The sequence below is a fragment of the Pygocentrus nattereri genome, chromosome 13, assembly GCF_015220715.1.
Source record: "Pygocentrus nattereri isolate fPygNat1 chromosome 13, fPygNat1.pri, whole genome shotgun sequence".
Lineage (NCBI taxonomy): Eukaryota > Metazoa > Chordata > Actinopteri > Characiformes > Serrasalmidae > Pygocentrus > Pygocentrus nattereri.
In genome coordinates, this window is record NC_051223.1 from 18,328,127 (window position 1) to 18,354,915 (window position 26,789).

General features: G+C 44.6%; 1 protein-coding gene and 18 non-coding genes across 21 annotated transcripts in view; all 19 read right to left on the reverse strand.

Moving 5' to 3' along the window:
- polr3e (polymerase (RNA) III (DNA directed) polypeptide E) overlaps nucleotides 1–4,179 on the reverse strand; it is a 16,474-nt gene extending 12,295 nt beyond the window's left edge. The window contains exons 1-3 of one of the 3 annotated variants that reach the window (XM_017723692.2): nucleotides 4,001–4,179; nucleotides 178–312; nucleotides 12–62 (exon numbers count right to left, since the gene is read on the reverse strand). In XM_017723692.2, the coding sequence (XP_017579181.2) occupies nucleotides 12–62; nucleotides 178–216 (90 nt within the window). In that variant the 5' untranslated portion in view covers nucleotides 217–312; nucleotides 4,001–4,179. Of the gene's footprint in view, nucleotides 1–11; nucleotides 63–177; nucleotides 313–3,930 lie in introns of all 3 variants that reach the window. The other 2 variants (XM_017723691.2, XM_017723690.2) reach the window with 2 other exon arrangements.
- A 1,811-nt stretch (nucleotides 4,180–5,990) lies between these two features.
- Nucleotides 5,991–6,072, reverse strand: trnai-uau. The gene has a single exon. It is a non-coding gene; the product is annotated as a tRNA-Leu (tRNA).
- A 248-nt stretch (nucleotides 6,073–6,320) lies between these two features.
- trnal-aag lies at nucleotides 6,321–6,402 on the reverse strand. The gene has a single exon. It is a non-coding gene; the product is annotated as a tRNA-Leu (tRNA).
- A 1,096-nt stretch (nucleotides 6,403–7,498) lies between these two features.
- On the reverse strand, nucleotides 7,499–7,580 carry trnal-uag. Its single transcript has one exon. It is a non-coding gene; the product is annotated as a tRNA-Leu (tRNA).
- A 248-nt stretch (nucleotides 7,581–7,828) lies between these two features.
- trnal-aag lies at nucleotides 7,829–7,910 on the reverse strand. The gene has a single exon. It is a non-coding gene; the product is annotated as a tRNA-Leu (tRNA).
- Nucleotides 7,911–9,006: 1,096 nt separating this feature from the next.
- Nucleotides 9,007–9,088, reverse strand: trnal-uag. The gene has a single exon. It is a non-coding gene; the product is annotated as a tRNA-Leu (tRNA).
- Nucleotides 9,089–9,336: 248 nt separating this feature from the next.
- On the reverse strand, nucleotides 9,337–9,418 carry trnal-aag. Its single transcript has one exon. It is a non-coding gene; the product is annotated as a tRNA-Leu (tRNA).
- Nucleotides 9,419–10,514: 1,096 nt separating this feature from the next.
- Nucleotides 10,515–10,596, reverse strand: trnal-uag. The gene has a single exon. It is a non-coding gene; the product is annotated as a tRNA-Leu (tRNA).
- Nucleotides 10,597–10,844: 248 nt separating this feature from the next.
- On the reverse strand, nucleotides 10,845–10,926 carry trnal-aag. The gene has a single exon. It is a non-coding gene; the product is annotated as a tRNA-Leu (tRNA).
- Nucleotides 10,927–12,022: 1,096 nt separating this feature from the next.
- On the reverse strand, nucleotides 12,023–12,104 carry trnal-uag. The gene has a single exon. It is a non-coding gene; the product is annotated as a tRNA-Leu (tRNA).
- A 248-nt stretch (nucleotides 12,105–12,352) lies between these two features.
- trnal-aag lies at nucleotides 12,353–12,434 on the reverse strand. The gene has a single exon. It is a non-coding gene; the product is annotated as a tRNA-Leu (tRNA).
- A 1,096-nt stretch (nucleotides 12,435–13,530) lies between these two features.
- Nucleotides 13,531–13,612, reverse strand: trnai-uau. Its single transcript has one exon. It is a non-coding gene; the product is annotated as a tRNA-Leu (tRNA).
- Nucleotides 13,613–13,860: 248 nt separating this feature from the next.
- trnal-aag lies at nucleotides 13,861–13,942 on the reverse strand. Its single transcript has one exon. It is a non-coding gene; the product is annotated as a tRNA-Leu (tRNA).
- Nucleotides 13,943–15,038: 1,096 nt separating this feature from the next.
- Nucleotides 15,039–15,120, reverse strand: trnal-uag. Its single transcript has one exon. It is a non-coding gene; the product is annotated as a tRNA-Leu (tRNA).
- A 248-nt stretch (nucleotides 15,121–15,368) lies between these two features.
- On the reverse strand, nucleotides 15,369–15,450 carry trnal-aag. Its single transcript has one exon. It is a non-coding gene; the product is annotated as a tRNA-Leu (tRNA).
- Nucleotides 15,451–16,533: 1,083 nt separating this feature from the next.
- Nucleotides 16,534–16,615, reverse strand: trnal-uag. The gene has a single exon. It is a non-coding gene; the product is annotated as a tRNA-Leu (tRNA).
- A 248-nt stretch (nucleotides 16,616–16,863) lies between these two features.
- On the reverse strand, nucleotides 16,864–16,945 carry trnal-aag. Its single transcript has one exon. It is a non-coding gene; the product is annotated as a tRNA-Leu (tRNA).
- A 1,096-nt stretch (nucleotides 16,946–18,041) lies between these two features.
- Nucleotides 18,042–18,123, reverse strand: trnal-uag. The gene has a single exon. It is a non-coding gene; the product is annotated as a tRNA-Leu (tRNA).
- Nucleotides 18,124–18,371: 248 nt separating this feature from the next.
- Nucleotides 18,372–18,453, reverse strand: trnal-aag. Its single transcript has one exon. It is a non-coding gene; the product is annotated as a tRNA-Leu (tRNA).
- Between the last annotated feature and the right edge of the window lie 8,336 nt (nucleotides 18,454–26,789).

Sequence of the window (26,789 nt, forward strand, 5' to 3'; positions counted from 1 at the left end):
GCCATCCTTACCTGGAACAAATACAGCTTGTCTGCAAGGCTTTTGGCAAGATACACATCAATCTTCCAAAAAAGCAAACAAACAAACAAAAAAATGTATTGTGTTTGTGAAAAGCATTACAACCGATTTTTATCATCTTTCACCAGTGAAAAGACAGAAAACAAAATTCATACATACCTCTTGTATAATCGGGTCATCCTCATCTCCACTGGCCATAGTGAAGGGACAAGGAGAAAACTTTGTCTCAAGCTTATGAACTCCCAAACCGTGAACAAAGAATTCCTGGGGCGTCCACAGCACACCATGCAAATTCTATAAACAAAATGCAATAAATAAAAAGAAAATCTAATTACCTTCCTTCAGATTAATAGTATGTTCTATAATAAAAAGGCTTGATAAAACTTGCATCTTTTTGGTAACCTGGTTTAGCTCAAAAAAGCACACATATTACTAACATTCTAAGATGTGAAGTGCATGGTCAGAAATCACTACCTACTGTACACTCACTGAGCACCTCCTTGTATCTACACTCATTTTCCATTTTATCAGCTGCACTTACTATATAGGTGCACTTTGTAGCTCTACAATTACAGACTGTAGTCCATCTGTTTCTCTGATACTTTCAACGGTCAGGACCTCCACAGGGCCACCAAAAAGCAGGTAGTAATTTGGTAGTGGGTCAATCTCAGCACAGCAAACTCACAGCTCAGGTGGTGTGTTAATGTAAGTTGCGCTCAGTGTCACTGGATCTCTGAGAATGATCTGCCACCCAAATAATACCTGCTCTGTGGCGGTCTTGTGGGGGTCCTAAACACTGAAGAACAGGGTAAAGGGGGACTAAAAATTATGCAGAGAAACAGATGGACTACAGTCTGTAATTGTAGAACTGCAAAGTGCACCTTTATGGTAAGGGGAGCTGATAAAATAGACGAGTGCAGATACAAGGTGTTCCAAATAAAAGTGCTCAGTGAGTGTATATACACCTGCCCTTACACTTTCAGAAAGCAGAGAATTTAATAGAGTTCCCAAAGCAGCCTCCTCTTCTTTATTTAAAGAAGAATTCTATTTGTGCATAAACCACAAAGCCAGCAAGTGGAAGATCATGGGTCTGAATACCATGGCTGACCAAGTATACCTGGTTGTGCACTTGGGCAAGGCACTTAACCCCCCCACGGCCCCAAGTGGCGCTGCTCTGGTGATGACCAATAAGGTACACAAACCGACAAACTGACCATGCCGTCTGAGCTTTATGTGCACAGTGATAAAGGTAAAATAAATGACAAATAAAAAATGCAGTGGGGGCTATTTTGCCATGCAAAGCTCTGCATATACTCCTTCTCCAAGTCTGTGCATTAAAAAAATTGCTAAAAACTTAAAAGCATCAAAACTATCCCAAACTACCCCAAAACTATAAAATAGCATCTATACAAGAGGATCACAGTATCAATGAATGATAATACACAGCCTAGCTAGCTATCCAACATAGACAATTTAGTAGCAAGCTCTACCGGGCATTTCCACTTAGTGAATAACTTACTTGTGGAATACATCGATGGGTGGGTTGGACTTGCAGCACAAATATGAAACACTGAATAATAATCATTGTATAATTATCATATTCTGCAAGTGTGACACTGCTGGGACTTTTCTGTTTTAAAATGATAAAAGTATGTTTCAAAAATCAGAAAACTAATACCACAACACACACACTATATCTCCAAAAGAATTCACTCACCCATCCAAATAATTGAATTCAGTTGTTCCAATCACTACCATGGCCACAGGTGTATAAAACCAAGCACCTAGGCATGCAGACTGCTTCTTTAAACATTTGTGAAAGAATGGGTCGCTCTCAGGAGCTCAGAGAATTCCTGCATGGCACCATGATAGGACGCCACTTGTGCAACAAGTCCAATCGTGGAATTTCCTCACTACTAAATGTTCCACAGTTTACGGTCACTGGTATTATAACAAAGTGGAAGTGATTGGGAACGACAGCAACTCAGCCATGAAGTAGTAGGCCATGTAAAATGACAGAGCAGGGTCTGCAGATGCCGAAGAGGTCGCCAACTTTCTGCAGAGTCAATTGCTACAGACCTCCAAACTCCAAACTGAACAGTCTTCAGATTAGCTCAAGAACAGTGTTTAGAGAGCTTCATGGAATGGGTTTCCATGCCTGAGCAGTTACATCCAAGCATTACATCACCAAGTGCAATGCAAAGCATCGAACACAGTGGTGCAAAGCTCCGCCACTGGACTCTAGAGCAGTAGACACGTGTTCTCTGGACTGACAAATCATGCTTCTCCATCTGGCAATCCGATGGATGAGTCTGGGTTTGGCGGTTGCCAGGAGAACGGTACTTGTCTGACTGCATTGTGCCAAGTGTAAAGTTTGGTGGAGGGGGGATTATGGTGTGGGGTTGTTTTTCCAGGAGTTTATGCTCAGCTTCTTAGTTCCAGTGAAAGGAACTCAATGCTTGAGCACCAAGAGATTTTGGACAATTTCATGCTCCTAACTTTGTGGGAACAGTTCAATGACGGCCACTTCCTGTTCCAACATGACTGCGCACCAGTGCACAAAGCAGGTCCATAAAGACACGGATGAGCAAGTTTGGTGTGGAAGAATTTGACTGGCCTGCACAGAGTCCTGACCTCAACCCGACAGAACACCTTTGGGATGAATTAGAGCGGAGACTGCGACCCAGGCCTTCTCGTCCAACATCAGTGTCTGACCTCTCAAATGGGCTTCTGTAAGAATGGTCAACAATTCCCATAAACATAAGCCTAAACCTTGTGGAAAGCCTTCCCAGTAGAGTTGAAGCTGTAAAGGATGGGCTGACATCATATTAAATCCTATGGATTAAGAATGGGACCTCACTCAATTTCATATGCGCGTGAAGACAGACAAGCAAATACTTTTGACAAAATTGTGCGTCATATCACGAAACAAACATTTTCAAGAACTGTGATACTGTATTTTTACCCACCCTTCAAAAAAATCAACTGATCTTCATTCCAATTTCGCACCTGATTACTTTGATGAACCCGTGATTCAAATAATGACAAGCAGGGAGGTTAATGTCACTGCTCGTTTTTAGCAAATATCAAATCAAAAGATAAGCTCTAACAACAAAAACTAAAACATGCCACAAAACGTAACTGCTTAATTTAATGTCATTTATTTATTCATTTTGACCAAAAAGGGACCAGCTTCACTGCCATAAAGCAGGTCAGTTAGCAAGCAAAACTACCAACACGGTAAAGCTGACGCAATTTCTTCACCAGATCCCGTCTTTTTAATAAGCCAATGAAGGCAGGTAGCCTACTTAACATATTGCCACCCGTGCCACATCGCTCCTGCTCTCGGAAATGTTTAACGTTACATGCAGAGATGAATATAGCTTTACAGAGGTTAGCACGAGAGCTAACGCTAGGTTTGCTAGTTACATATAGCCTTGTCTTTTTCAGAGAAGTTAAACTGATCATGTTGGGGTTTCAGGACACTGGTACAGAGCGAATGATACACTGTGATCCTGATAATCTTCTGTCAGGACAGGGCAGCGCGCTGGCAGCGTTAAACCTCAGCTTTATCAAGAGGACGGCTCACTTTTCGTGTCCACGTTGGAGTCACGCACTTCTCCCTGCTACGTCTCGTCATTCGGATCATTGTCATTCCCACGACTTGGGGGATACAACAGGCGCAAAAAGAAGGACTGAACACATAATAGAGAGAACCACCGCTTCTCTGTTACACATCAACACAATTCCCGCTAATAATGAGCGAGATGTAGGAAGCGCGAACCTATAAGCCGCCAATGCTGCCAACTATGTGGACTTAGCCAGCTAGCTAACGTTATAGCTTTGCACGCGTAACACAAAAATCACGTTTCCAGGCCTCAGATTCTGTACTAACTGAAAAACATCACTAACCGTCAGAGTCTGCTGTCTAACCTGAACTTTACAGGAGGAACTGCACTCTTCTCTCTCGGAGCGGGTTCACCTTTTTCCAGTCCAGGTGATCTGGCTGAATTGGTCAGGCTCTATGGACTCTGCGCACAGCTACCATGTTGCTGATTCCAGCGCTTCCTGCAGCCAGACACGTGGGGAGGAGCTGTGTGCTTCTGCCGCTTCCCATAATGCAACGCATTGCCAGGTCGTCGGTTAAGCCGTGTGTAGTCGTACTAGCGCGGTTTGAGCGGAGCCTGCTCACGCCCTGCTTCTCCCGTTATAACGAAACATGACCGCGAAACACCAGATGGCGCCCGCGAACGAGTCCCCAGTTAATGGGGCTGAAAGTGCTAAACGGCTTAAAAACGACAAGTTATAATGGTTCCTGGCTGTTTGTTCTGGGATCTTCCTTTAACTTGAGAAACTTAAAGGACGTGTTTCACTAAAAAATGAAAACCTAGCTGTATTACTCCTTTTTTCTTACAGCGAACGGGTTTTTGGCAGCAGGGCGCTAGAATTACTGCTACTGTGGTGATTTCTCAAATTTCTTGGCGTGCCACTTAGAATTTCACTTCGGCTAACGCTACTGTTCTACTCTTTTCCAATTCATGTCTTTCAGTTTAAAAACAGAAAGTTTTTGAAGAGGTATTAAACTAATGCCAAGAGTCTTTAGTGAGCTGAAAGCTTTATTTCGTTTAAATTATGGATAATTGAAATGTTGTACATTTTTACATAAAAGTCCATCATTTTCATAAAAAATAATTTAATAAAAACATGGCATATACCAAATTAATTGTTTTATGCAAAACAGATTTCAGTGCATCCAAAAGTCTGAAAAAGTCATGTGGTGAAACCTCTCCAACCATCTAAAAAATTTAAATTAATCATATAAAATTATAAATAAAATAGTTTGAAAATATATTATGTCTGAAAACATGAAAAATGAAAAAATATGTTGCAAAATAAGGCAACTTTTAAAGTACTCAACTCACTGAAAAACTTATTTTCTCAAATGTCAGGTGGCACAACCAAAAATGAAAGACTTTTATTTTGACACGCTTTTACAAAAGAGGTGCCAGGGTATGGCCTGGTATGGCATCATAAAGAAGACCCCAAGTAACCTTCATGGTACAATGCTTTAGTCAGTAGCCCTTTCGCATGTAGAAGGTGGGCACGTTGAAATTCATGAGAATTATTTGAATGCTCAAATAATACAAAGAGCAACGAGATGCTTCAAAGTCAAAACAGCATTTGATTAAAATAGATTTTGACAATGACATTTACCAGAAAATCAGCTCAACAAAACAAACAAAGCTCATCTAATATGAATACGCTCATTCAGCAAGACTCTAGGTGTGAAAAACACTTTCAATAACGTTGCAGTCAAATTTCTATGAAGATTCCACTTCCTACGCACAGATGCCAACACATTCTGAGCATGTCTGTACCCTGATTACATGTGCTCACTTCGTGTGACTGGTATCTGGATTTTGACCTCATAAGATTTAGCCACCTCCATTTAAGCTTGGTGGTCGAACGTGTCTCCGGTCAGTCAGAGTGAAATCCGATTGCTGCGTGGGATAGAATACGCAAATCCGCTTGTTATGCGGCAAACACTTTCCAGTTGTTTAAACGTTCAGCTTCTTTCTCTGCAGTCTGCTATAACATGTGGCTCAAGTGCTTCTCAGACCATCTCCTGAAGTGGTATGAGCGATCGCATTTGTATCTGGTTTAAATTCGTTCCGGGAGCATTGACACTTGCATTTTGATATGGCTTGGCCTTATCCAGATATAATCCTGACACTAAAGATGCATGAACTTACACGCTATAAGAAGGCTTGTATTTCACTATGGCTGATTTTCTTGCTGCCCTGAAAACAGACTGCAACCCGCTTTGGTTGATTAGAGAGGTTAGCAAAGAGGTCAGGCACGACAAAACGGCTGCTGGTCTTTCCACATCGAGCAGGATGCCAACGCGCTTGAAGGCCACCGTCCACGAAGTCCTTGCTAGGTGTGATCTGGCATGTTCTCAAAACCCTGGCTGGCAGCGGTGGGATTCGAACCCACGCCTCCGCAGAGACTGGAGCCTAAATCCAGCGCCTTAGACCACTCGGCCACACTACCTCGCGCCGCAAAAGCCGGAAGTAGGCGTTTTGAAAGAACTCACATTTCTGTAGGATGATGCAGGGCCCAAATAAACTTGCCTCTTTCTGAAAGCAGCAGAAGTCAATGAAAGTGCGAGACACTTCAAGGCAGTACCTCCTGATACCATTATTGCTGTGGCTGATTTTCAGTAAAGCCACACACGATAGGACTTAGAAGGCCTTGAACGCTGTCGTCCACCTTGGTGGGGTTTTCCTCAAAATCTTTGCTGGCAGCGGTGGGATTCGAACCCACGCCCCCGAAGAGACTGGAGCCTTAATCCAGCGCCTTAGACCGCTCGGCCACGCTACCTTGCATCTTAGTTTCCTCTCTCTGCTTTTTCATGAAATTCTATGGCCTCAATCTGGACATAATCCATGGAAGTGTAATCACATGCCTTCGACCCCTGTGCATCGCTACCCCACATCAATCTGCCATGTCGCTTCCTTTCTGAGACAATACCATAGACAGTAATGGTAAAAGTTATTTTGTTGACAGAGAGACAGCCCCGCGGCTTTGTCTTCTAAATTTTGGCCCATCAAATTGCAAGCGTTCCTGGAGAGACACGATCTACTGTTTAGAGGGGACCATGCTTCAAGATCCCACTATCCATCCACTAGAAAATTCAAAGCTTCTTTGAAAATATTTACCGGAAAATCAGCTCAACAAAACAAACAAAGCTCATCTAATATGAATACGCTCATTCAGCAAGACTCTAGGTGTGAAAAACACTTTCAATAACGTTGCAGTCAAATTTCTATGAAGATTCCACTTCCTACGCACAGATGCCAACACATTCTGAGCATGTCTGTACCCTGATTACATGTGCTCACTTCGTGTGACTGGTATCTGGATTTTGACCTCATAAGATTTAGCCACCTCCATTTAAGCTTGGTGGTCGAACGTGTCTCCGGTCAGTCAGAGTGAAATCCGATTGCTGCGTGGGATAGAATACGCAAATCCGCTTGTTATGCGGCAAACACTTTCCAGTTGTTTAAACGTTCAGCCTCTTTCTCTGCAGTCTGCTATAACATGTGGCTCAAGTGCTTCTCAGACCATCTCCTGAAGTGGTATGAGCGATCGCATTTGTATCTGGTTTAAATTCGTTCCGGGAGCATTGACACTTGCATTTTGATATGGCTTGGCCTTATCCAGATATAATCCTGACACTAAAGATGCATGAACTTACACGCTATAAGAAGGCTTGTATTTCACTATGGCTGATTTTCTTGCTGCCCTGAAAACAGACTGCAACCCGCTTTGGATGATTAGAGAGGTTAGCAAAGAGGTCAGGCACGACAAAACGGCTGCTGGTCTTTCCACATCGAGCAGGATGCCAATGCGCTTGAAGGCCACCGTCCACGAAGTCCTTGCTAGGTGTGATCTGGCATGTTCTCAAAACCCTGGCTGGCAGCGGTGGGATTCGAACCCACGCCTCCGCAGAGACTGGAGCCTAAATCCAGCGCCTTAGACCACTCGGCCACACTACCTCGCACAGCAAAAGCCGGAAGTAGGCGTTTTGAAAGAACTCACATATCTGTAGGATGATGCAGGGCCCAAATAAACTTGCCTCTTTCTGAAAGCAGCAGAAGTCAATGAAAGTGCGAGACACTTCAAGGCAGTACCTCCTGATACCATTATTGCTGTGGCTGATTTTCAGTAAAGCCACACACGATAGGACTTAGAAGGCCTTGAACGCTGTCGTCCACCTTGGTGGGGTTTTCCTCAAAATCTTTGCTGGCAGCGGTGGGATTCGAACCCACGCCCCCGAAGAGACTGGAGCCTTAATCCAGCGCCTTAGACCGCTCGGCCACGCTACCTTGCATCTTAGTTTCCTCTCTCTGCTTTTTCATGAAATTCTATGGCCTCAATCTGGACATAATCCATGGAAGTGTAATCACATGCCTTCGACCCCTGTGCATCGCTACCCCACATCAATCTGCCATGTCGCTTCCTTTCTGAGACAATACCATAGACAGTAATGGTAAAAGTTATTTTGTTGACAGAGAGACAGACCCGCGGCTTTGTCTTCTAAATTTTGGCCCATCAAATTGCAAGCGTTCCTGGAGAGACACGATCTACTGTTTAGAGGGGACCATGCTTCAAGATCCCACTATCCATCCACTAGAAAATTCAAAGCTTCTTTGAAAATATTTACCGGAAAATCAGCTCAACAAAACAAACAAAGCTCATCTAATATGAATACGCTCATTCAGCAAGACTCTAGGTGTGAAAAACACTTTCAATAACGTTGCAGTCAAATTTCTATGAAGATTCCACTTCCTACGCACAGATGCCAACACATTCTGAGCATGTCTGTACCCTGATTACATGTGCTCACTTCGTGTGACTGGTATCTGGATTTTGACCTCATAAGATTTAGCCACCTCCATTTAAGCTTGGTGGTCGAACGTGTCTCCGGTCAGTCAGAGTGAAATCCGATTGCTGCGTGGGATAGAATACGCAAATCCGCTTGTTATGCGGCAAACACTTTCCAGTTGTTTAAACGTTCAGCTTCTTTCTCTGCAGTCTGCTATAACATGTGGCTCAAGTGCTTCTCAGACCATCTCCTGAAGTGGTATGAGCGATCGCATTTGTATCTGGTTTAAATTCGTTCCGGGAGCATTGACACTTGCATTTTGATATGGCTTGGCCTTATCCAGATATAATCCTGACACTAAAGATGCATGAACTTACACGCTATAAGAAGGCTTGTATTTCACTATGGCTGATTTTCTTGCTGCCCTGAAAACAGACTGCAACCCGCTTTGGTTGATTAGAGAGGTTAGCAAAGAGGTCAGGCACGACAAAACGGCTGCTGGTCTTTCCACATCGAGCAGGATGCCAACGCGCTTGAAGGCCACCGTCCACGAAGTCCTTGCTAGGTGTGATCTGGCATGTTCTCAAAACCCTGGCTGGCAGCGGTGGGATTCGAACCCACGCCTCCGCAGAGACTGGAGCCTAAATCCAGCGCCTTAGACCACTCGGCCACACTACCTCGCGCCGCAAAAGCCGGAAGTAGGCGTTTTGAAAGAACTCACATTTCTGTAGGATGATGCAGGGCCCAAATAAACTTGCCTCTTTCTGAAAGCAGCAGAAGTCAATGAAAGTGCGAGACACTTCAAGGCAGTACCTCCTGATACCATTATTGCTGTGGCTGATTTTCAGTAAAGCCACACACGATAGGACTTAGAAGGCCTTGAACGCTGTCGTCCACCTTGGTGGGGTTTTCCTCAAAATCTTTGCTGGCAGCGGTGGGATTCGAACCCACGCCCCCGAAGAGACTGGAGCCTTAATCCAGCGCCTTAGACCGCTCGGCCACGCTACCTTGCATCTTAGTTTCCTCTCTCTGCTTTTTCATGAAATTCTATGGCCTCAATCTGGACATAATCCATGGAAGTGTAATCACATGCCTTCGACCCCTGTGCATCGCTACCCCACATCAATCTGCCATGTCGCTTCCTTTCTGAGACAATACCATAGACAGTAATGGTAAAAGTTATTTTGTTGACAGAGAGACAGCCCCGCGGCTTTGTCTTCTAAATTTTGGCCCATCAAATTGCAAGCGTTCCTGGAGAGACACGATCTACTGTTTAGAGGGGACCATGCTTCAAGATCCCACTATCCATCCACTAGAAAATTCAAAGCTTCTTTGAAAATATTTACCGGAAAATCAGCTCAACAAAACAAACAAAGCTCATCTAATATGAATACGCTCATTCAGCAAGACTCTAGGTGTGAAAAACACTTTCAATAACGTTGCAGTCAAATTTCTATGAAGATTCCACTTCCTACGCACAGATGCCAACACATTCTGAGCATGTCTGTACCCTGATTACATGTGCTCACTTCGTGTGACTGGTATCTGGATTTTGACCTCATAAGATTTAGCCACCTCCATTTAAGCTTGGTGGTCGAACGTGTCTCCGGTCAGTCAGAGTGAAATCCGATTGCTGCGTGGGATAGAATACGCAAATCCGCTTGTTATGCGGCAAACACTTTCCAGTTGTTTAAACGTTCAGCCTCTTTCTCTGCAGTCTGCTATAACATGTGGCTCAAGTGCTTCTCAGACCATCTCCTGAAGTGGTATGAGCGATCGCATTTGTATCTGGTTTAAATTCGTTCCGGGAGCATTGACACTTGCATTTTGATATGGCTTGGCCTTATCCAGATATAATCCTGACACTAAAGATGCATGAACTTACACGCTATAAGAAGGCTTGTATTTCACTATGGCTGATTTTCTTGCTGCCCTGAAAACAGACTGCAACCCGCTTTGGTTGATTAGAGAGGTTAGCAAAGAGGTCAGGCACGACAAAACGGCTGCTGGTCTTTCCACATCGAGCAGGATGCCAACGCGCTTGAAGGCCACCGTCCACGAAGTCCTTGCTAGGTGTGATCTGGCATGTTCTCAAAACCCTGGCTGGCAGCGGTGGGATTCGAACCCACGCCTCCGCAGAGACTGGAGCCTAAATCCAGCGCCTTAGACCACTCGGCCACACTACCTCGCGCCGCAAAAGCCGGAAGTAGGCGTTTTGAAAGAACTCACATTTCTGTAGGATGATGCAGGGCCCAAATAAACTTGCCTCTTTCTGAAAGCAGCAGAAGTCAATGAAAGTGCGAGACACTTCAAGGCAGTACCTCCTGATACCATTATTGCTGTGGCTGATTTTCAGTAAAGCCACACACGATAGGACTTAGAAGGCCTTGAACGCTGTCGTCCACCTTGGTGGGGTTTTCCTCAAAATCTTTGCTGGCAGCGGTGGGATTCGAACCCACGCCCCCGAAGAGACTGGAGCCTTAATCCAGCGCCTTAGACCGCTCGGCCACGCTACCTTGCATCTTAGTTTCCTCTCTCTGCTTTTTCATGAAATTCTATGGCCTCAATCTGGACATAATCCATGGAAGTGTAATCACATGCCTTCGACCCCTGTGCATCGCTACCCCACATCAATCTGCCATGTCGCTTCCTTTCTGAGACAATACCATAGACAGTAATGGTAAAAGTTATTTTGTTGACAGAGAGACAGCCCCGCGGCTTTGTCTTCTAAATTTTGGCCCATCAAATTGCAAGCGTTCCTGGAGAGACACGATCTACTGTTTAGAGGGGACCATGCTTCAAGATCCCACTATCCATCCACTAGAAAATTCAAAGCTTCTTTGAAAATATGTACCGGAAAATCAGCTCAACAAAACAAACAAAGCTCATCTAATATGAATACGCTCATTCAGCAAGACTCTAGGTGTGAAAAACACTTTCAATAACGTTGCAGTCAAATTTCTATGAAGATTCCACTTCCTACGCACAGATGCCAACACATTCTGAGCATGTCTGTACCCTGATTACATGTGCTCACTTCGTGTGACTGGTATCTGGATTTTGACCTCATAAGATTTAGCCACCTCCATTTAAGCTTGGTGGTCGAACGTGTCTCCGGTCAGTCAGAGTGAAATCCGATTGCTGCGTGGGATAGAATACGCAAATCCGCTTGTTATGCGGCAAACACTTTCCAGTTGTTTAAACGTTCAGCCTCTTTCTCTGCAGTCTGCTATAACATGTGGCTCAAGTGCTTCTCAGACCATCTCCTGAAGTGGTATGAGCGATCGCATTTGTATCTGGTTTAAATTCGTTCCGGGAGCATTGACACATGCATTTTGATATGGCTTGGCCTTATCCAGATATAATCCTGACACTAAAGATGCATGAACTTACACGCTATAAGAAGGCTTGTATTTCACTATGGCTGATTTTCTTGCTGCCCTGAAAACAGACTGCAACCCGCTTTGGATGATTAGAGAGGTTAGCAAAGAGGTCAGGCACGACAAAACGGCTGCTGGTCTTTCCACATCGAGCAGGATGCCAACGCGCTTGAAGGCCACCGTCCACGAAGTCCTTGCTAGGTGTGATCTGGCATGTTCTCAAAACCCTGGCTGGCAGCGGTGGGATTCGAACCCACGCCTCCGCAGAGACTGGAGCCTAAATCCAGCGCCTTAGACCACTCGGCCACACTACCTCGCGCCGCAAAAGCCGGAAGTAGGCGTTTTGAAAGAACTCACATTTCTGTAGGATGATGCAGGGCCCAAATAAACTTGCCTCTTTCTGAAAGCAGCAGAAGTCAATGAAAGTGCGAGACACTTCAAGGCAGTACCTCCTGATACCATTATTGCTGTGGCTGATTTTCAGTAAAGCCACACACGATAGGACTTAGAAGGCCTTGAACGCTGTCGTCCACCTTGGTGGGGTTTTCCTCAAAATCTTTGCTGGCAGCGGTGGGATTCGAACCCACGCCCCCGAAGAGACTGGAGCCTTAATCCAGCGCCTTAGACCGCTCGGCCACGCTACCTTGCATCTTAGTTTCCTCTCTCTGCTTTTTCATGAAATTCTATGGCCTCAATCTGGACATAATCCATGGAAGTGTAATCACATGCCTTCGACCCCTGTGCATCGCTACCCCACATCAATCTGCCATGTCGCTTCCTTTCTGAGACAATACCATAGACAGTAATGGTAAAAGTTATTTTGTTGACAGAGAGACAGCCCCGCGGCTTTGTCTTCTAAATTTTGGCCCATCAAATTGCAAGCGTTCCTGGAGAGACACGATCTACTGTTTAGAGGGGACCATGCTTCAAGATCCCACTATCCATCCACTAGAAAATTCAAAGCTTCTTTGAAAATATTTACCGGAAAATCAGCTCAACAAAACAAACAAAGCTCATCTAATATGAATACGCTCATTCAGCAAGACTCTAGGTGTGAAAAACACTTTCAATAACGTTGCAGTCAAATTTCTATGAAGATTCCACTTCCTACGCACAGATGCCAACACATTCTGAGCATGTCTGTACCCTGATTACATGTGCTCACTTCGTGTGACTGGTATCTGGATTTTGACCTCATAAGATTTAGCCACCTCCATTTAAGCTTGGTGGTCGAACATGTCTCCGGTCAGTCAGAGTGAAATCCGATTGCTGCGTGGGATAGAATACGCAAATCCGCTTGTTATGCGGCAAACACTTTCCAGTTGTTTAAACGTTCAGCCTCTTTCTCTGCAGTCTGCTATAACATGTGGCTCAAGTGCTTCTCAGACCATCTCCTGAAGTGGTATGAGCGATCGCATTTGTATCTGGTTTAAATTCGTTCCGGGAGCATTGACACTTGCATTTTGATATGGCTTGGCCTTATCCAGATATAATCCTGACACTAAAGATGCATGAACTTACACGCTATAAGAAGGCTTGTATTTCACTATGGCTGATTTTCTTGCTGCCCTGAAAACAGACTGCAACCCGCTTTGGATGATTAGAGAGGTTAGCAAAGAGGTCAGGCACGACAAAACGGCTGCTGGTCTTTCCACATCGAGCAGGATGCCAATGCGCTTGAAGGCCACCGTCCACGAAGTCCTTGCTAGGTGTGATCTGGCATGTTCTCAAAACCCTGGCTGGCAGCGGTGGGATTCGAACCCACGCCTCCGCAGAGACTGGAGCCTAAATCCAGCGCCTTAGACCACTCGGCCACACTACCTCGCGCCGCAAAAGCCGGAAGTAGGCGTTTTGAAAGAACTCACATTTCTGTAGGATGATGCAGGGCCCAAATAAACTTGCCTCTTTCTGAAAGCAGCAGAAGTCAATGAAAGTGCGAGACACTTCAAGGCAGTACCTCCTGATACCATTATTGCTGTGGCTGATTTTCAGGAAAGCCACACACGATAGGACTTAGAAGGCCTTGAACGCTGTCGTCCACCTTGGTGGGGTTTTCCTCAAAATCTTTGCTGGCAGCGGTGGGATTCGAACCCACGCCCCCGAAGAGACTGGAGCCTTAATCCAGCGCCTTAGACCGCTCGGCCACGCTACCTTGCATCTTAGTTTCCTCTCTCTGCTTTTTCATGAAATTCTATGGCCTCAATCTGGACATAATCCATGGAAGTGTAATCACATGCCTTCGACCCCTGTGCATCGCTACCCCACATCAATCTGCCATGTCGCTTCCTTTCTGAGACAATACCATAGACAGTAATGGTAAAAGTTATTTTGTTGACAGAGAGACAGACCCGCGGCTTTGTCTTCTAAATTTTGGCCCATCAAATTGCAAGCGTTCCTGGAGAGACACGATCTACTGTTTAGAGGGGACCATGCTTCAAGATCCCACTATCCATCCACTAGAAAATTCAAAGCTTCTTTGAAAATATTTACCGGAAAATCAGCTCAACAAAACAAACAAAGCTCATCTAATATGAATACGCTCATTCAGCAAGACTCTAGGTGTGAAAAACACTTTCAATAACGTTGCAGTCAAATTTCTATGAAGATTCCACTTCCTACGCACAGATGCCAACACATTCTGAGCATGTCTGTACCCTGATTACATGTGCTCACTTCGTGTGACTGGTATCTGGATTTTGACCTCATAAGATTTAGCCACCTCCATTTAAGCTTGGTGGTCGAACGTGTCTCCGGTCAGTCAGAGTGAAATCCGATTGCTGCGTGGGATAGAATACGCAAATCCGCTTGTTATGCGGCAAACACTTTCCAGTTGTTTAAACGTTCAGCCTCTTTCTCTGCAGTCTGCTATAACATGTGGCTCAAGTGCTTCTCAGACCATCTCCTGAAGTGGTATGAGCGATCGCATTTGTATCTGGTTTAAATTCGTTCCGGGAGCATTGACACATGCATTTTGATATGGCTTGGCCTTATCCAGATATAATCCTGACACTAAAGATTCATGAACTTACACGCTATGAGAAGGCTTGTATTTCACTATGGCTGATTTTCTTGCTGCCCTGAAAACAGACAGCAACCCGCTTTGGATGATTAGAGAGGTTAGCAAAGAGGTCAGGCACGACAAAACGGCTGCTGGTCTTTCCACATCGAGCAGGATGCCAACGCGCTTGAAGGCCACCGTCCACGAAGTCCTTGCTAGGTGTGATCTGGCATGTTCTCAAAACCCTGGCTGGCAGCGGTGGGATTCGAACCCACGCCTCCGCAGAGACTGGAGCCTAAATCCAGCGCCTTAGACCACTCGGCCACACTACCTCGTGCCGCAAAAGCCGGAAGTAGGCGTTTTGAAAGAACTCACATTTCTGTAGGATGATGCAGGGCCCAAATAAACTTGCCTCTTTCTGAAAGCAGCAGAAGTCAATGAAAGTGCGAGACACTTCAAGGCAGTACCTCCTGATACCATTATTGCTGTGGCTGATTTTCAGGAAAGCCACACACGATAGGACTTAGAAGGCCTTGAACGCTGTCGTCCACCTTGGTGGGGTTTTCCTCAAAATCTTTGCTGGCAGCGGTGGGATTCGAACCCACGCCCCCGAAGAGACTGGAGCCTTAATCCAGCGCCTTAGACCGCTCGGCCACGCTACCTTGCATCTTAGTTTCCTCTCTCTGCTTTTTCATGAAATTCTATGGCCTCAATCTGGACATAATCCATGGAAGTGTAATCACATGCCTTCGACCCCTGTGCATCGCTACCCCACATCAATCTGCCATGTCGCTTCCTTTCTGAGACAATACCACAGACAGTAATGGTAAAAGTTATTTTGTTGACAGAGAGACAGACCCGCGGCTTTGTCTTCTAAATTTTGGCCCATCAAATTGCAAGCGTTCCTGGAGAGACACGATCTACTGTTTAGAGGGGACCATGCTTCAAGATCCCACTATCCATCCACTAGAAAATTCAAAGCTTCTTTGAAAATATTTACCGGAAAATCAGCTCAACAAAACAAACAAAGCTCATCTAATATGAATACGCTCATTCAGCAAGACTCTAGGTGTGAAAAACACTTTCAATAACGTTGCAGTCAAATTTCTATGAAGATTCCACTTCCTACGCACAGATGCCAACACATTCTGAGCATGTCTGTACCCTGATTACATGTGCTCACTTCGTGTGACTGGTATCTGGATTTTGACCTCATAAGATTTAGCCACCTCCATTTAAGCTTGGTGGTCGAACGTGTCTCCGGTCAGTCAGAGTGAAATCCGATTGCTGCGTGGGATAGAATACGCAAATCCGCTTGTTATGCGGCAAACACTTTCCAGTTGTTTAAACGTTCAGCCTCTTTCTCTGCAGTCTGCTATAACATGTGGCTCAAGTGCTTCTCAGACCATCTCCTGAAGTGGTATGAGCGATCGCATTTGTATCTGGTTTAAATTCGTTCCGGGAGCATTGACACATGCATTTTGATATGGCTTGGCCTTATCCAGATATAATCCTGACACTAAAGATGCATGAACTTACACGCTATAAGAAGGCTTGTATTTCACTATGGCTGATTTTCTTGCTGCCCTGAATACAGACTGCAACCCGCTTTGGATGATTAGAGAGGTTAGCAAAGAGGTCAGGCACGACAAAACGGCTGCTGGTCTTTCCACATCGAGCAGGATGCCAATGCGCTTGAAGGCCACCGTCCTAGGTGTGATCTGGCATGTTCTCAAAACCCTGGCTGGCAGCGGTGGGATTCGAACCCACGCCTCCGCAGAGACTGGAGCCTAAATCCAGCGCCTTAGACCACTCGGCCACACTACCTCGCGCCGCAAAAGCCGGAAGTAGGCGTTTTGAAAGAACTCACATTTCTGTAGGATGATGCAGGGCCCAAATAAACTTGCCTCTTTCTGAAAGCAGCAGAAGTCAATGAAAGTGCGAGACACTTCAAGGCAGTACCTCCTGATACCATTATTGCTGTGGCTGATTTTCAGTAAAGCCACACACGATAGGACTTAGAAGGCCTTGAACGCTGTCGTCCACCTTGGTGGGGTTTTCCTCAAAATCTTTGCTGGCAGCGGTGGGATTCGAACCCACGCCCCCGAAGAGACTGGAGCCTTAATCCAGCGCCTTAGACCGCTCGGCCACGCTACCTTGCATCTTAGTTTCCTCTCTCTGCTTTTTCATGAAATTCTATGGCCTCAATCTGGACATAATCCATGGAAGTGTAATCACATGCCTTCGACCCCTGTGCATCGCTACCCCACATCAATCTGCCATGTCGCTTCCTTTCTGAGACAATACCATAGACAGTAATGGTAAAAGTTATTTTGTTGACAGAGAGACAGCCCCGCGGCTTTGTCTTCTAAATTTTGGCCCATCAAATTGCAAGCGTTCCTGGAGAGACACGATCTACTGTTTAGAGGGGACCATGCTTCAAGATCCCACTATCCATCCACTAGAAAATTCAAAGCTTCTTTGAAAATATTTACCGGAAAATCAGCTCAACAAAACAAACAAAGCTCATCTAATATGAATACGCTCATTCAGCAAGACTCTAGGTGTGAAAAACACTTTCAATAACGTTGCAGTCAAATTTCTATGAAGATTCCACTTCCTACGCACAGATGCCAACACATTCTGAGCATGTCTGTACCCTGATTACATGTGCTCACTTCGTGTGACTGGTATCTGGATTTTGACCTCATAAGATTTAGCCACCTCCATTTAAGCTTGGTGGTCGAACGTGTCTCCGGTCAGTCAGAGTGAAATCCGATTGCTGCGTGGGATAGAATACGCAAATCCGCTTGTTATGCGGCAAACACTTTCCAGTTGTTTAAACGTTCAGCCTCTTTCTCTGCAGTCTGCTATAACATGTGGCTCAAGTGCTTCTCAGACCATCTCCTGAAGTGGTATGAGCGATCGCATTTGTATCTGGTTTAAATTCGTTCCGGGAGCATTGACACATGCATTTTGATATGGCTTGGCCTTATCCAGATATAATCCTGACACTAAAGATGCATGAACTTACACGCTATAAGAAGGCTTGTATTTCACTATGGCTGATTTTCTTGCTGCCCTGAAAACAGACTGCAACCCGCTTTGGATGATTAGAGAGGTTAGCAAAGAGGTCAGGCACGACAAAACGGCTGCTGGTCTTTCCACATCGAGCAGGATGCCAACGCGCTTGAAGGCCACCGTCCACGAAGTCCTTGCTAGGTGTGATCTGGCATGTTCTCAAAACCCTGGCTGGCAGCGGTGGGATTCGAACCCACGCCTCCGCAGAGACTGGAGCCTAAATCCAGCGCCTTAGACCACTCGGCCACACTACCTCGCGCCGCAAAAGCCGGAAGTAGGCGTTTTGAAAGAACTCACATTTCTGTAGGATGATGCAGGGCCCAAATAAACTTGCCTCTTTCTGAAAGCAGCAGAAGTCAATGAAAGTGCGAGACACTTCAAGGCAGTACCTCCTGATACCATTATTGCTGTGGCTGATTTTCAGGAAAGCCACACACGATAGGACTTAGAAGGCCTTGAACGCTGTCGTCCACCTTGGTGGGGTTTTCCTCAAAATCTTTGCTGGCAGCGGTGGGATTCGAACCCACGCCCCCGAAGAGACTGGAGCCTTAATCCAGCGCCTTAGACCGCTCGGCCACGCTACCTTGCATCTTAGTTTCCTCTCTCTGCTTTTTCATGAAATTCTATGGCCTCAATCTGGACATAATCCATGGAAGTGTAATCACATGCCTTCGACCCCTGTGCATCGCTACCCCACATCAATCTGCCATGTCGCTTCCTTTCTGAGACAATACCATAGACAGTAATGGTAAAAGTTATTTTGTTGACAGAGAGACAGCCCCGCGGCTTTGTCTTCTAAATTTTGGCCCATCAAATTGCAAGCGTTCCTGGAGAGACACGATCTACTGTTTAGAGGGGACCATGCTTCAAGATCCCACTATCCATCCACTAGAAAATTCAAAGCTTCTTTGAAAATATTTACCGGAAAATCAGCTCAACAAAACAAACAAAGCTCATCTAATATGAATACGCTCATTCAGCAAGACTCTAGGTGTGAAAAACACTTTCAATAACGTTGCAGTCAAATTTCTATGAAGATTCCACTTCCTACGCACAGATGCCAACACATTCTGAGCATGTCTGTACCCTGATTACATGTGCTCACTTCGTGTGACTGGTATCTTGATTTTGACCTCATAAGATTTAGCCACCTCCATTTGATATGGCTTGGCCTTATCCAGATATAATCCTGACACTAAAGATGCATCAACTTACACGCTATGAGAAGGCTTGTATTTCACTATGGCTGATTTTCTTCCTGATACCATTATTGCTGTGGCTGATTTTCAGTAAAGCCACACACGATAGGACATAGAAGGCCTTGAACGCTGTCGTCCACCTTGGTGGGGTTTTCCTCAAAATCTTTGCTGGCAGTGGTGGGATTCGACCCCAACGCCCCCGAAGAGACTGGAGCCTTAATCCAGCGCCTTAGACCGCTCGGCCACGCTACCTTGCATCTTAGTTTCCTCTCTCTGCTTTTTCATGAAATTCTATGGCCTCAATCTGGACATAATCCATGGAAGTGTAATCACATGCCTTCGACCCCTGTGCATCACTACCCCACATCAATCTGCCATGTCGCTTCCTTTCTGAGACAATACCATAGACAGTAATGGTAAAAGTTATTTTGTTGACAGAGAGACACTAAAGATACATGAACTTGCACGCTATGAGAAGGCTTGTATTTCACTATGGCTGATTTTCTTGCTGCCCTGAAAACAGACAGCAACACGCTTTGGATGATTAGAGAGGTTAGCACAGAGGTCAGGAACGACGAAACGGCTGGTGGTCTTTCCACATCGAGCAGGACGCCAATGCGCTTGAAGGCCACCGTCCACGAAGTTCTTGCTAGGTGTGATCTGGCATGCCTTTCAGCTTAGTGTCCTGTCTCTGCTTTTTCATGAAATTCTATGGCCTCAATCTGGACATAATCCATGGAATTGTAATCACACGCCTTCGACCCCTGTGCATCGCTACCCCACATCAATCTGCCATGTCGCTTCCTTTCTGAGACAATTCCATAGACAGTAATGGCAAAGGTTATTTTGTTGACAGAGAGACAGACTCGCGGCTTTGTCTTCTAAATTTTGGCCCATCAAATTGCAAGCGTTCCTGGAGAGGCACAATCTACTGTTTAGAGGGGACCAATAACGTTGGGTGACTGCAACAATAACATTGCAGTCAAATTTTTATGAAGATTCCACTTCCTACGCACAGATGCCACCACATTCTGAGCATGTCTGTACCCTGATTACACATGCTCACTTCGTGTGACTGGTATCTGGATTTTGACCTCATAAGATTTAGCCACCTCCATTTAATTACTAGTCTCCGGTCAGTCAGAGTGAAATCCGATTGCTGCGTGGGATAGAATACGCAAATCCGCTTGTTATGCGGCAAACACTTTCCAGTTGTTTAAACGTTCAGCCTTTATGTCTGCAGTCTGCTATAACATGTGGCTCAAGTGCTTCTCAGACCATCTCCTGAAGTGGTATGAGCGATCGCATTTGTACTTGGTTTAAATTCTTTCCGGGAGCATTGACACTTGCATTTTGATATGGCTTGGCCTTATCCAGATATAATCCTGACACTAAACATGCATGAACTTACACGCTATGAGAAGGCTTGTATTTCACTATGGCTGATTTTCTTGCTGCCCTGAAAACAGACAGCAACACGCTTTGGATGATTAGAGAGGTTAGCACAGAGGTCAGGTACGACAAAACGGCTGCTGGTCTTTCCACATCGAGCAGGACGCCAATGCGCCTCCTGCTACCTCCTGCTACCATCATTGCTGTGGCTGATTTTCAGTAAAGCCACACACGATCGGACTTAGAAGGCCTTGAATGCTGTCGTCCACCTTGGTGGGGTTTTCCTCAAAAATTTTGATGCGGGATTCAAACCCACGCCCCCGTAGAGACTGGAGCCTTAATCCAGCGCCTTAGGCCACTCGGCCACAGTACCTCGCGGTTCAGTGTCCTCTCTCTGCTTTTTCATGAAATTCTATGGCCTCAATCCGGACATGATCCACGCAAGTGTAATCACACCCCTTCGACCCCTGTGCATCGCTACTGTTACTGTAGCTACTGTAAATGTCAGTAAATGTTAGAAATCCCCCAGTAAGGTTGTGAGATTTGGTGGGAGTGTTACTGTAGCTACTGTAAAGGTTACATGTTTACATGAGATTTCCAAGTCAGAATGTATTTTTGAGTAATCTTCTGTATTTTTATTTTGACGCTATTTTAGTTAACAGGAAATGTCTTTTATTTTGTCACTTCCGCTAGGATGCTAGCTGGCGCCGTCAGATGCAGGTTGAGTAAAGAGATGCTCGTATTAAGTTAAAGATTAGCCATAAACTATCTTTAGAAGAAGGTAAATTAATGTTTATTGGTACATACGAAATTAAGAAGACTCCAAGATGATTTCCTTTCCTAGCATGCAGCCAACGAGGTATTTTGTGAAGTTTGTACTTTATTTTCATCTTATATTATTTGCTATCATGTATGCTACCTAGCTAACATGGTGTTTTTTATGTCTAATACTGTGTATTAGTTTTCACGGTTTGATATGGAGAGGACTTCAGTAAAACCCGTTAAAGAAAACCACTTGTGTCTGCTTGTGCATCGGGAGGGAGTCACAGTGAAAACTCAAACTGTCTATCGACGCAAGTGGTCGATGCAGAAGACGACGAGCCAGCTAATCTCAACGCGGACGAGCCAGCTAATCTCAACGCGGTTGCGCTGGCGCAGCGAGTGTTTATCCAGACTGGCAGATGAGTGAAAATCGCGCACATCCACGTACCGCATGAGCAACAGTTTAAAATCAAAGCCATTAAGTACTTGGACACTGGTAAGAGTGGGCTAAGAAGAGGGCTTTATGAAAGTTGCTCAAAGGATTTCTGTGAATGCTTAACACTGCTATGTGGGTGATGAATGCAACTTACTTGCTAAGTTAAGGTGAACTAAATCTTGCCATTAAAGCTGCTATAAGCTTAGTTTAAAGATTTAAGCTGAAGGGTGAAATTCCCCACTATATTTAAAGTTCCAATTTAAAGTGTGTGTTTTGATAACAAGTGAAAGTTATTTACTATTTGCAATTTTGGTTAATAATAAGTGTATCAAAAGAACAGAGGTTTATTTACATTTTCAAGGTGAATTTTGAGTTTTAAGATATTGATAATTATAGTTCATGATCATTTCTGCTTAAACAGATATACATATTTCAGAAACACACATTTAAAAGGTATTTGAAGTAATACTTCTTTCTTGCTAGTATTAGTTATTAGCTTATGACATTATTTTTGAGTAAACAATCTCACTTATAAGGCATTCACAGTCATAAGAGATACTTGCACATTAAGGGACCTAGTAATTCATGCAGAGATTTATTCACACTTCAGATTTATTTACAATTCACATTCAGGCATTCCATTAAAAGGCAATTCATTGATAATGGCAGAGTCAAGTAAGACCACACCCAAGGTAAGGGACAATGTTAGGGACAGTGAAAATAAAGACCCTTCAGAAGATCAAATGGGAGAAGATGCTGATGTGCCACAAGAGGAAGAGCTGCAAAACGAAGTGCCACATCTAAGACGTGGTGAACGAATTCGCACACTAACGGAGAAGGCCAAAGAAATGCAAGATAACAAAATCAAGGCACTTCAGCAACGATTCAACTACATCTACCAAAAATGGCGAATTCAAGCAAAATTTGCCAAGAAGCAATTGTCACAGTCCTCAGAGCCCTTATCTGAAAATCTTCTGAATGATATCATGGTTGATGTTAGAGGCCTCTGTGCTGACCTCCAGCACATTTATGAAGCGCTACATGGAATCATAGCTCCAGACCAAGACACACGCCGCACAGTTGACCGGTGTGTAGAGATTTCAAGCTTCATTGTATCCAGAGCATCGTGCCTTCTGAGTGGAAACATTTTAGAGGGAGAAGAACAAGACTGGCCAGATGCCAGCTCGCTTTGGAACTCAAGCAAGAGTGAATTCAGTTCTGTCTCTTCTATCCCTAAAAATACCTCAGAACATTCAAGAAAGTCTTCTGTGAAACGGCAAGAAGCTGCTGCTGATGCTGCTGCAAGCCAAGCTGTTCTGGAAGTGTTACAAGAACAAGAAAGAGAACAGCTGGAAATACAGCATCTAGAGGCAGAAGCTAAAAGGAGGCTTGCTGCTCAGGAGGCAGCTGCCATGAAATGTCTGCTAGAACAAGAAGCTGAAGAGATGAGGAGGAGAATAAAGAGAGAAGAAGAGAAAGCTGAAATGAAAGCTAAACTTGAGGAAGAGCACAACGCTCTACAAAGGACTTTGGAGGACAAACGGAGAAGAATACAGCATTTGGAGATAGTGAAAGAACTAACTTCTGCGCGGGCAAGAATGCAAGTGTATGATCAAGAATTGGATGGAAATAAAGGACATCCCAATACAAGGGACACCCTAACTCATGAGTCGGGCCCCACAAAGCAATTACCCCTGCCAATGTTTCCTGCCCCTCAAGCTGTGATAACCTCCACAAATCAAAGCACACCTGAGTTAATCAAAGTCTTGGCAGATGCTTTAAGTGCTAACAGAATCCCAGTTCCTGAACCATCAGTATTCAATGGGGATCCACTGAAGTACAGTGATTGGAAGCTCTCCTTTGAAACACTTATTGATCAAAAAAATATTCAAGACAAAGAGAAGATATACTACCTCCGTAGATATGTATGTGGTCAAGCTAAGAATGCGCTTGAAGGATACTTTCTGCTTGGAACTAAATCTACTTATGCGTCGGCATGGGAGATCTTGGAGGAGAGATACGGAAATCCATTCACAGTTGCAAAGGCATACAGAGACAAACTCCAAACATGGCCAAAGATTGGTGCCAAAGACAGCTTTGAGCTCAGAGAGTTTGTCCACTTTCTCCGCAGTTGTGAGGCTGCCATGGTCCACATTAAAGCACTGGAGATCTTAGATGACTGCAATGAAAACAGAAAAATTCTGTCAAAGTTACCAGATTGGCTTATTGCGAGATGGAGTAGGAAAGTCCTTGAAATTGAAGAAAAAAGCAACAAGTTCCCTTCCTTTAGTCAATTTGTTGAATTCCTCACAAGAGAAGCGAAAATCGCCTGTAACCCAGTGACATCATTGCAATCACTAAAGCAAGGTGAAACTGAGAAGCTAAAGCCACAAAGACATCAAAATGTCAAAGCAAAGACACTAACAACAAGTTCTAATGAAGAGACTGTGAAGACATGCACTTTCTGCAAGAAGACTGGGCACATTTTGCACAAATGCAGAAAGTTCCTAGAGAAGACAATCTCTGACAGAATAAGGTTTGTCCAAACTGAAAGGCTGTGCTTTGGATGCCTCAAGTCAGGTCATGTCTCTAAGAGCTGCAGCAGTAGGAGTGTTTGTGACACCTGCAACAAAAGGCACCCTACTTGTTTGCATGAAGACAGAGACAAGGAACAACATAGACGACCACAAGCTAAACGAAATCCAAGTCAAGAAAAGTCAAGTCAAGAAAAGAATAAAGAAAAGCCTCAAGAAACGCAACTTAAAGATACGACCACAGTTGCTACTTCAAACAGAGTAATCCTTGAAGAAGCCAATACACAGACGTCTGCAGTACTTCCTGTTTGGTTGTCTTCAGTCAAGCAGCCAGCACAGGAGGTACTGGTATATGCTCTGTTGGACACTCAAAGCGACACAACCTTTGTTTTGAGAGAAGTAGCTGATGCTTTAGAAGCTGACAAAGAACAAGTCAAGTTGAAGCTCTCTACTATGACCTCAAGAACCACAGTAGTGAGCTCCCAATGAATGAAAGACCTACAAGTCCGTGGCTTTTACTCCAGCAAGAAGATCTCTTTGCCACCAGCCTACACACGTGACTTTATTCCAGTCAACCGAGCTCACATCCCAACTGGTGAAACTGCCAAAGCCTGGCCCCATCTAGAACACCTCCAAGAAGATGTGGCACCTTTACAAGACTGTGAAGTGGGTTTGCTCATCGGTTACAATTGCTCGCAAGCCTTACTTCCAAGAGAAGTTGTCTCCGGCAAAGAAAATGAGCCCTATGCACAGCGCACAGATCTGGGGTGGAGTATAGTTGGCTGTAGAAACCCCTTTGTAGATTATGGAGATGCCATCGGGATCAGTCATCGCGTAGTGGTGAGGCAAGTGACTCCATACATTGAGCCCTGCATCAACCTAAAAACAGAAATGCACTATGTGAACAGATCCAAAATCAAATAAATTACTCCCTCAGACATCTTAAAGGTTCTCGAATCAGACTTCTCAGAAAGAGCGGGAGAAGAGGATTCTGTGTCTCAAGACGATCTCAAGTTTCTGTCAAATATGGGAGAAAACATCAAGCAAAAAGATGATGGTCATTATGAAATGACATTACCGTTCAAAGGGGAAAGACCAAAACTACCAAACAATTACTTGTGTGCAATACACCGTCTAAATTGTCTTGAAAGGAGACTAAGCAAGAATGAAACATATTTCAAAGACTATGTAAACTTTATGGACGACATAATCTCACGTGGTGATGCAGAGAAAGTACCCAAGCAAGAAATCGATAACAGCCCTGTATGGTATATTCCACACCATGGCGTTTACCATCCGCAGAAAACAGGGAAAATACGAGTAGTATTCGATTGTTCTGCTAAGTTTCAAGAAACCTCTCTCAATAACCATCTGCTTACTGGGCCCGATCTGACAAACATGTTGGTGGGAGTCCTGTGTAGATTCCGAAAAGGCCTTATCGCTGTAACTTGTGACATTGAAAGGATGTTTCACCAGTTTCACGTTAAAAAAGAAGACCAGGATTACTTACGATTCCTATGGTGGGAGTACGGCAATCTGGGAACTACACCCTCAACCTACAGAATGAAAGTCCATCTGTTTGGAGCGGCTTCGTCTCCTGGCTGCGCCAACTTTGGCCTGAAACATCTGGCAGCAAAAGGGCAAGGTCAATACAGCGAAGGCACCATACGCTTCATTCAGAGAAATTTCTACGTAGATGATGGTCTGGCAAGTGTTAACACTGAGAGGGAAGCCATTCAGCTAGTCAAGGAATCAAGGGAACTTTGTTCCACCGGAAAGTTAAGGCTCCACAAGTTCGTCTCTAATAATGAGAATGTGATGGCATCCATCCCAGAAGAAGAACGTGCCACTGTCAAGGATCAAGACATGACCTTGAGCTTACCTCATATGGAAAGAGTGCTCGGCGTAGAGTGGTGCATCACCTCCGATTCATTCAAGTTCAGAGTGCAAGTGAAAACCAATCCACTCACAAGAAGAGGCGTGCTCTCTACAGTTGCCTCTGTGTATGATCCATTAGGATTCATAGCACCTTTTGTACTTCTTGGAAAGCAAGTTCTCCAACAAATGTGCAGAGAAAAAATTGGCTGGGACAATGAACTTCCAGAAAGTCTGAGACCTCAATGGGAGTCCTGGATTAGAGACCTTCCCAAGCTGTCTGAATTGGAAATTAAAAGATGCTACTTACCCTCAACCTTCCACAACATCAAGCGGTATGAGCTTCACCATTTTTCTGATGCAAGCATCTCTGGATATGGTGAATGCACTTACCTGCGAGTTATTAGTGAGTCTGATGAAGTCCATTGCTCTCTTGTGATGGGAAAATCAAGAGTCACACCAACCAAAGTGACAACAATACCAAGACTGGAGCTCACTGCAGCAGTAGTTGCGGTTCGAATTAGTGACATGCTCCGCAACGAATTAGAAATTCAAGATTTGCAAGAATACTTTTGGACTGATTCCACGGTCGTTCTCGGCTACATAAATAATGATGCCAGGAGGTTTCAAGTGTTCGTAGCAAATCGAATCCAAAGAATCAAGACAAGCACGAAGCCTGAACAATGGGCATACATTGCGTCTGAAAAAAATCCGGCCGATTA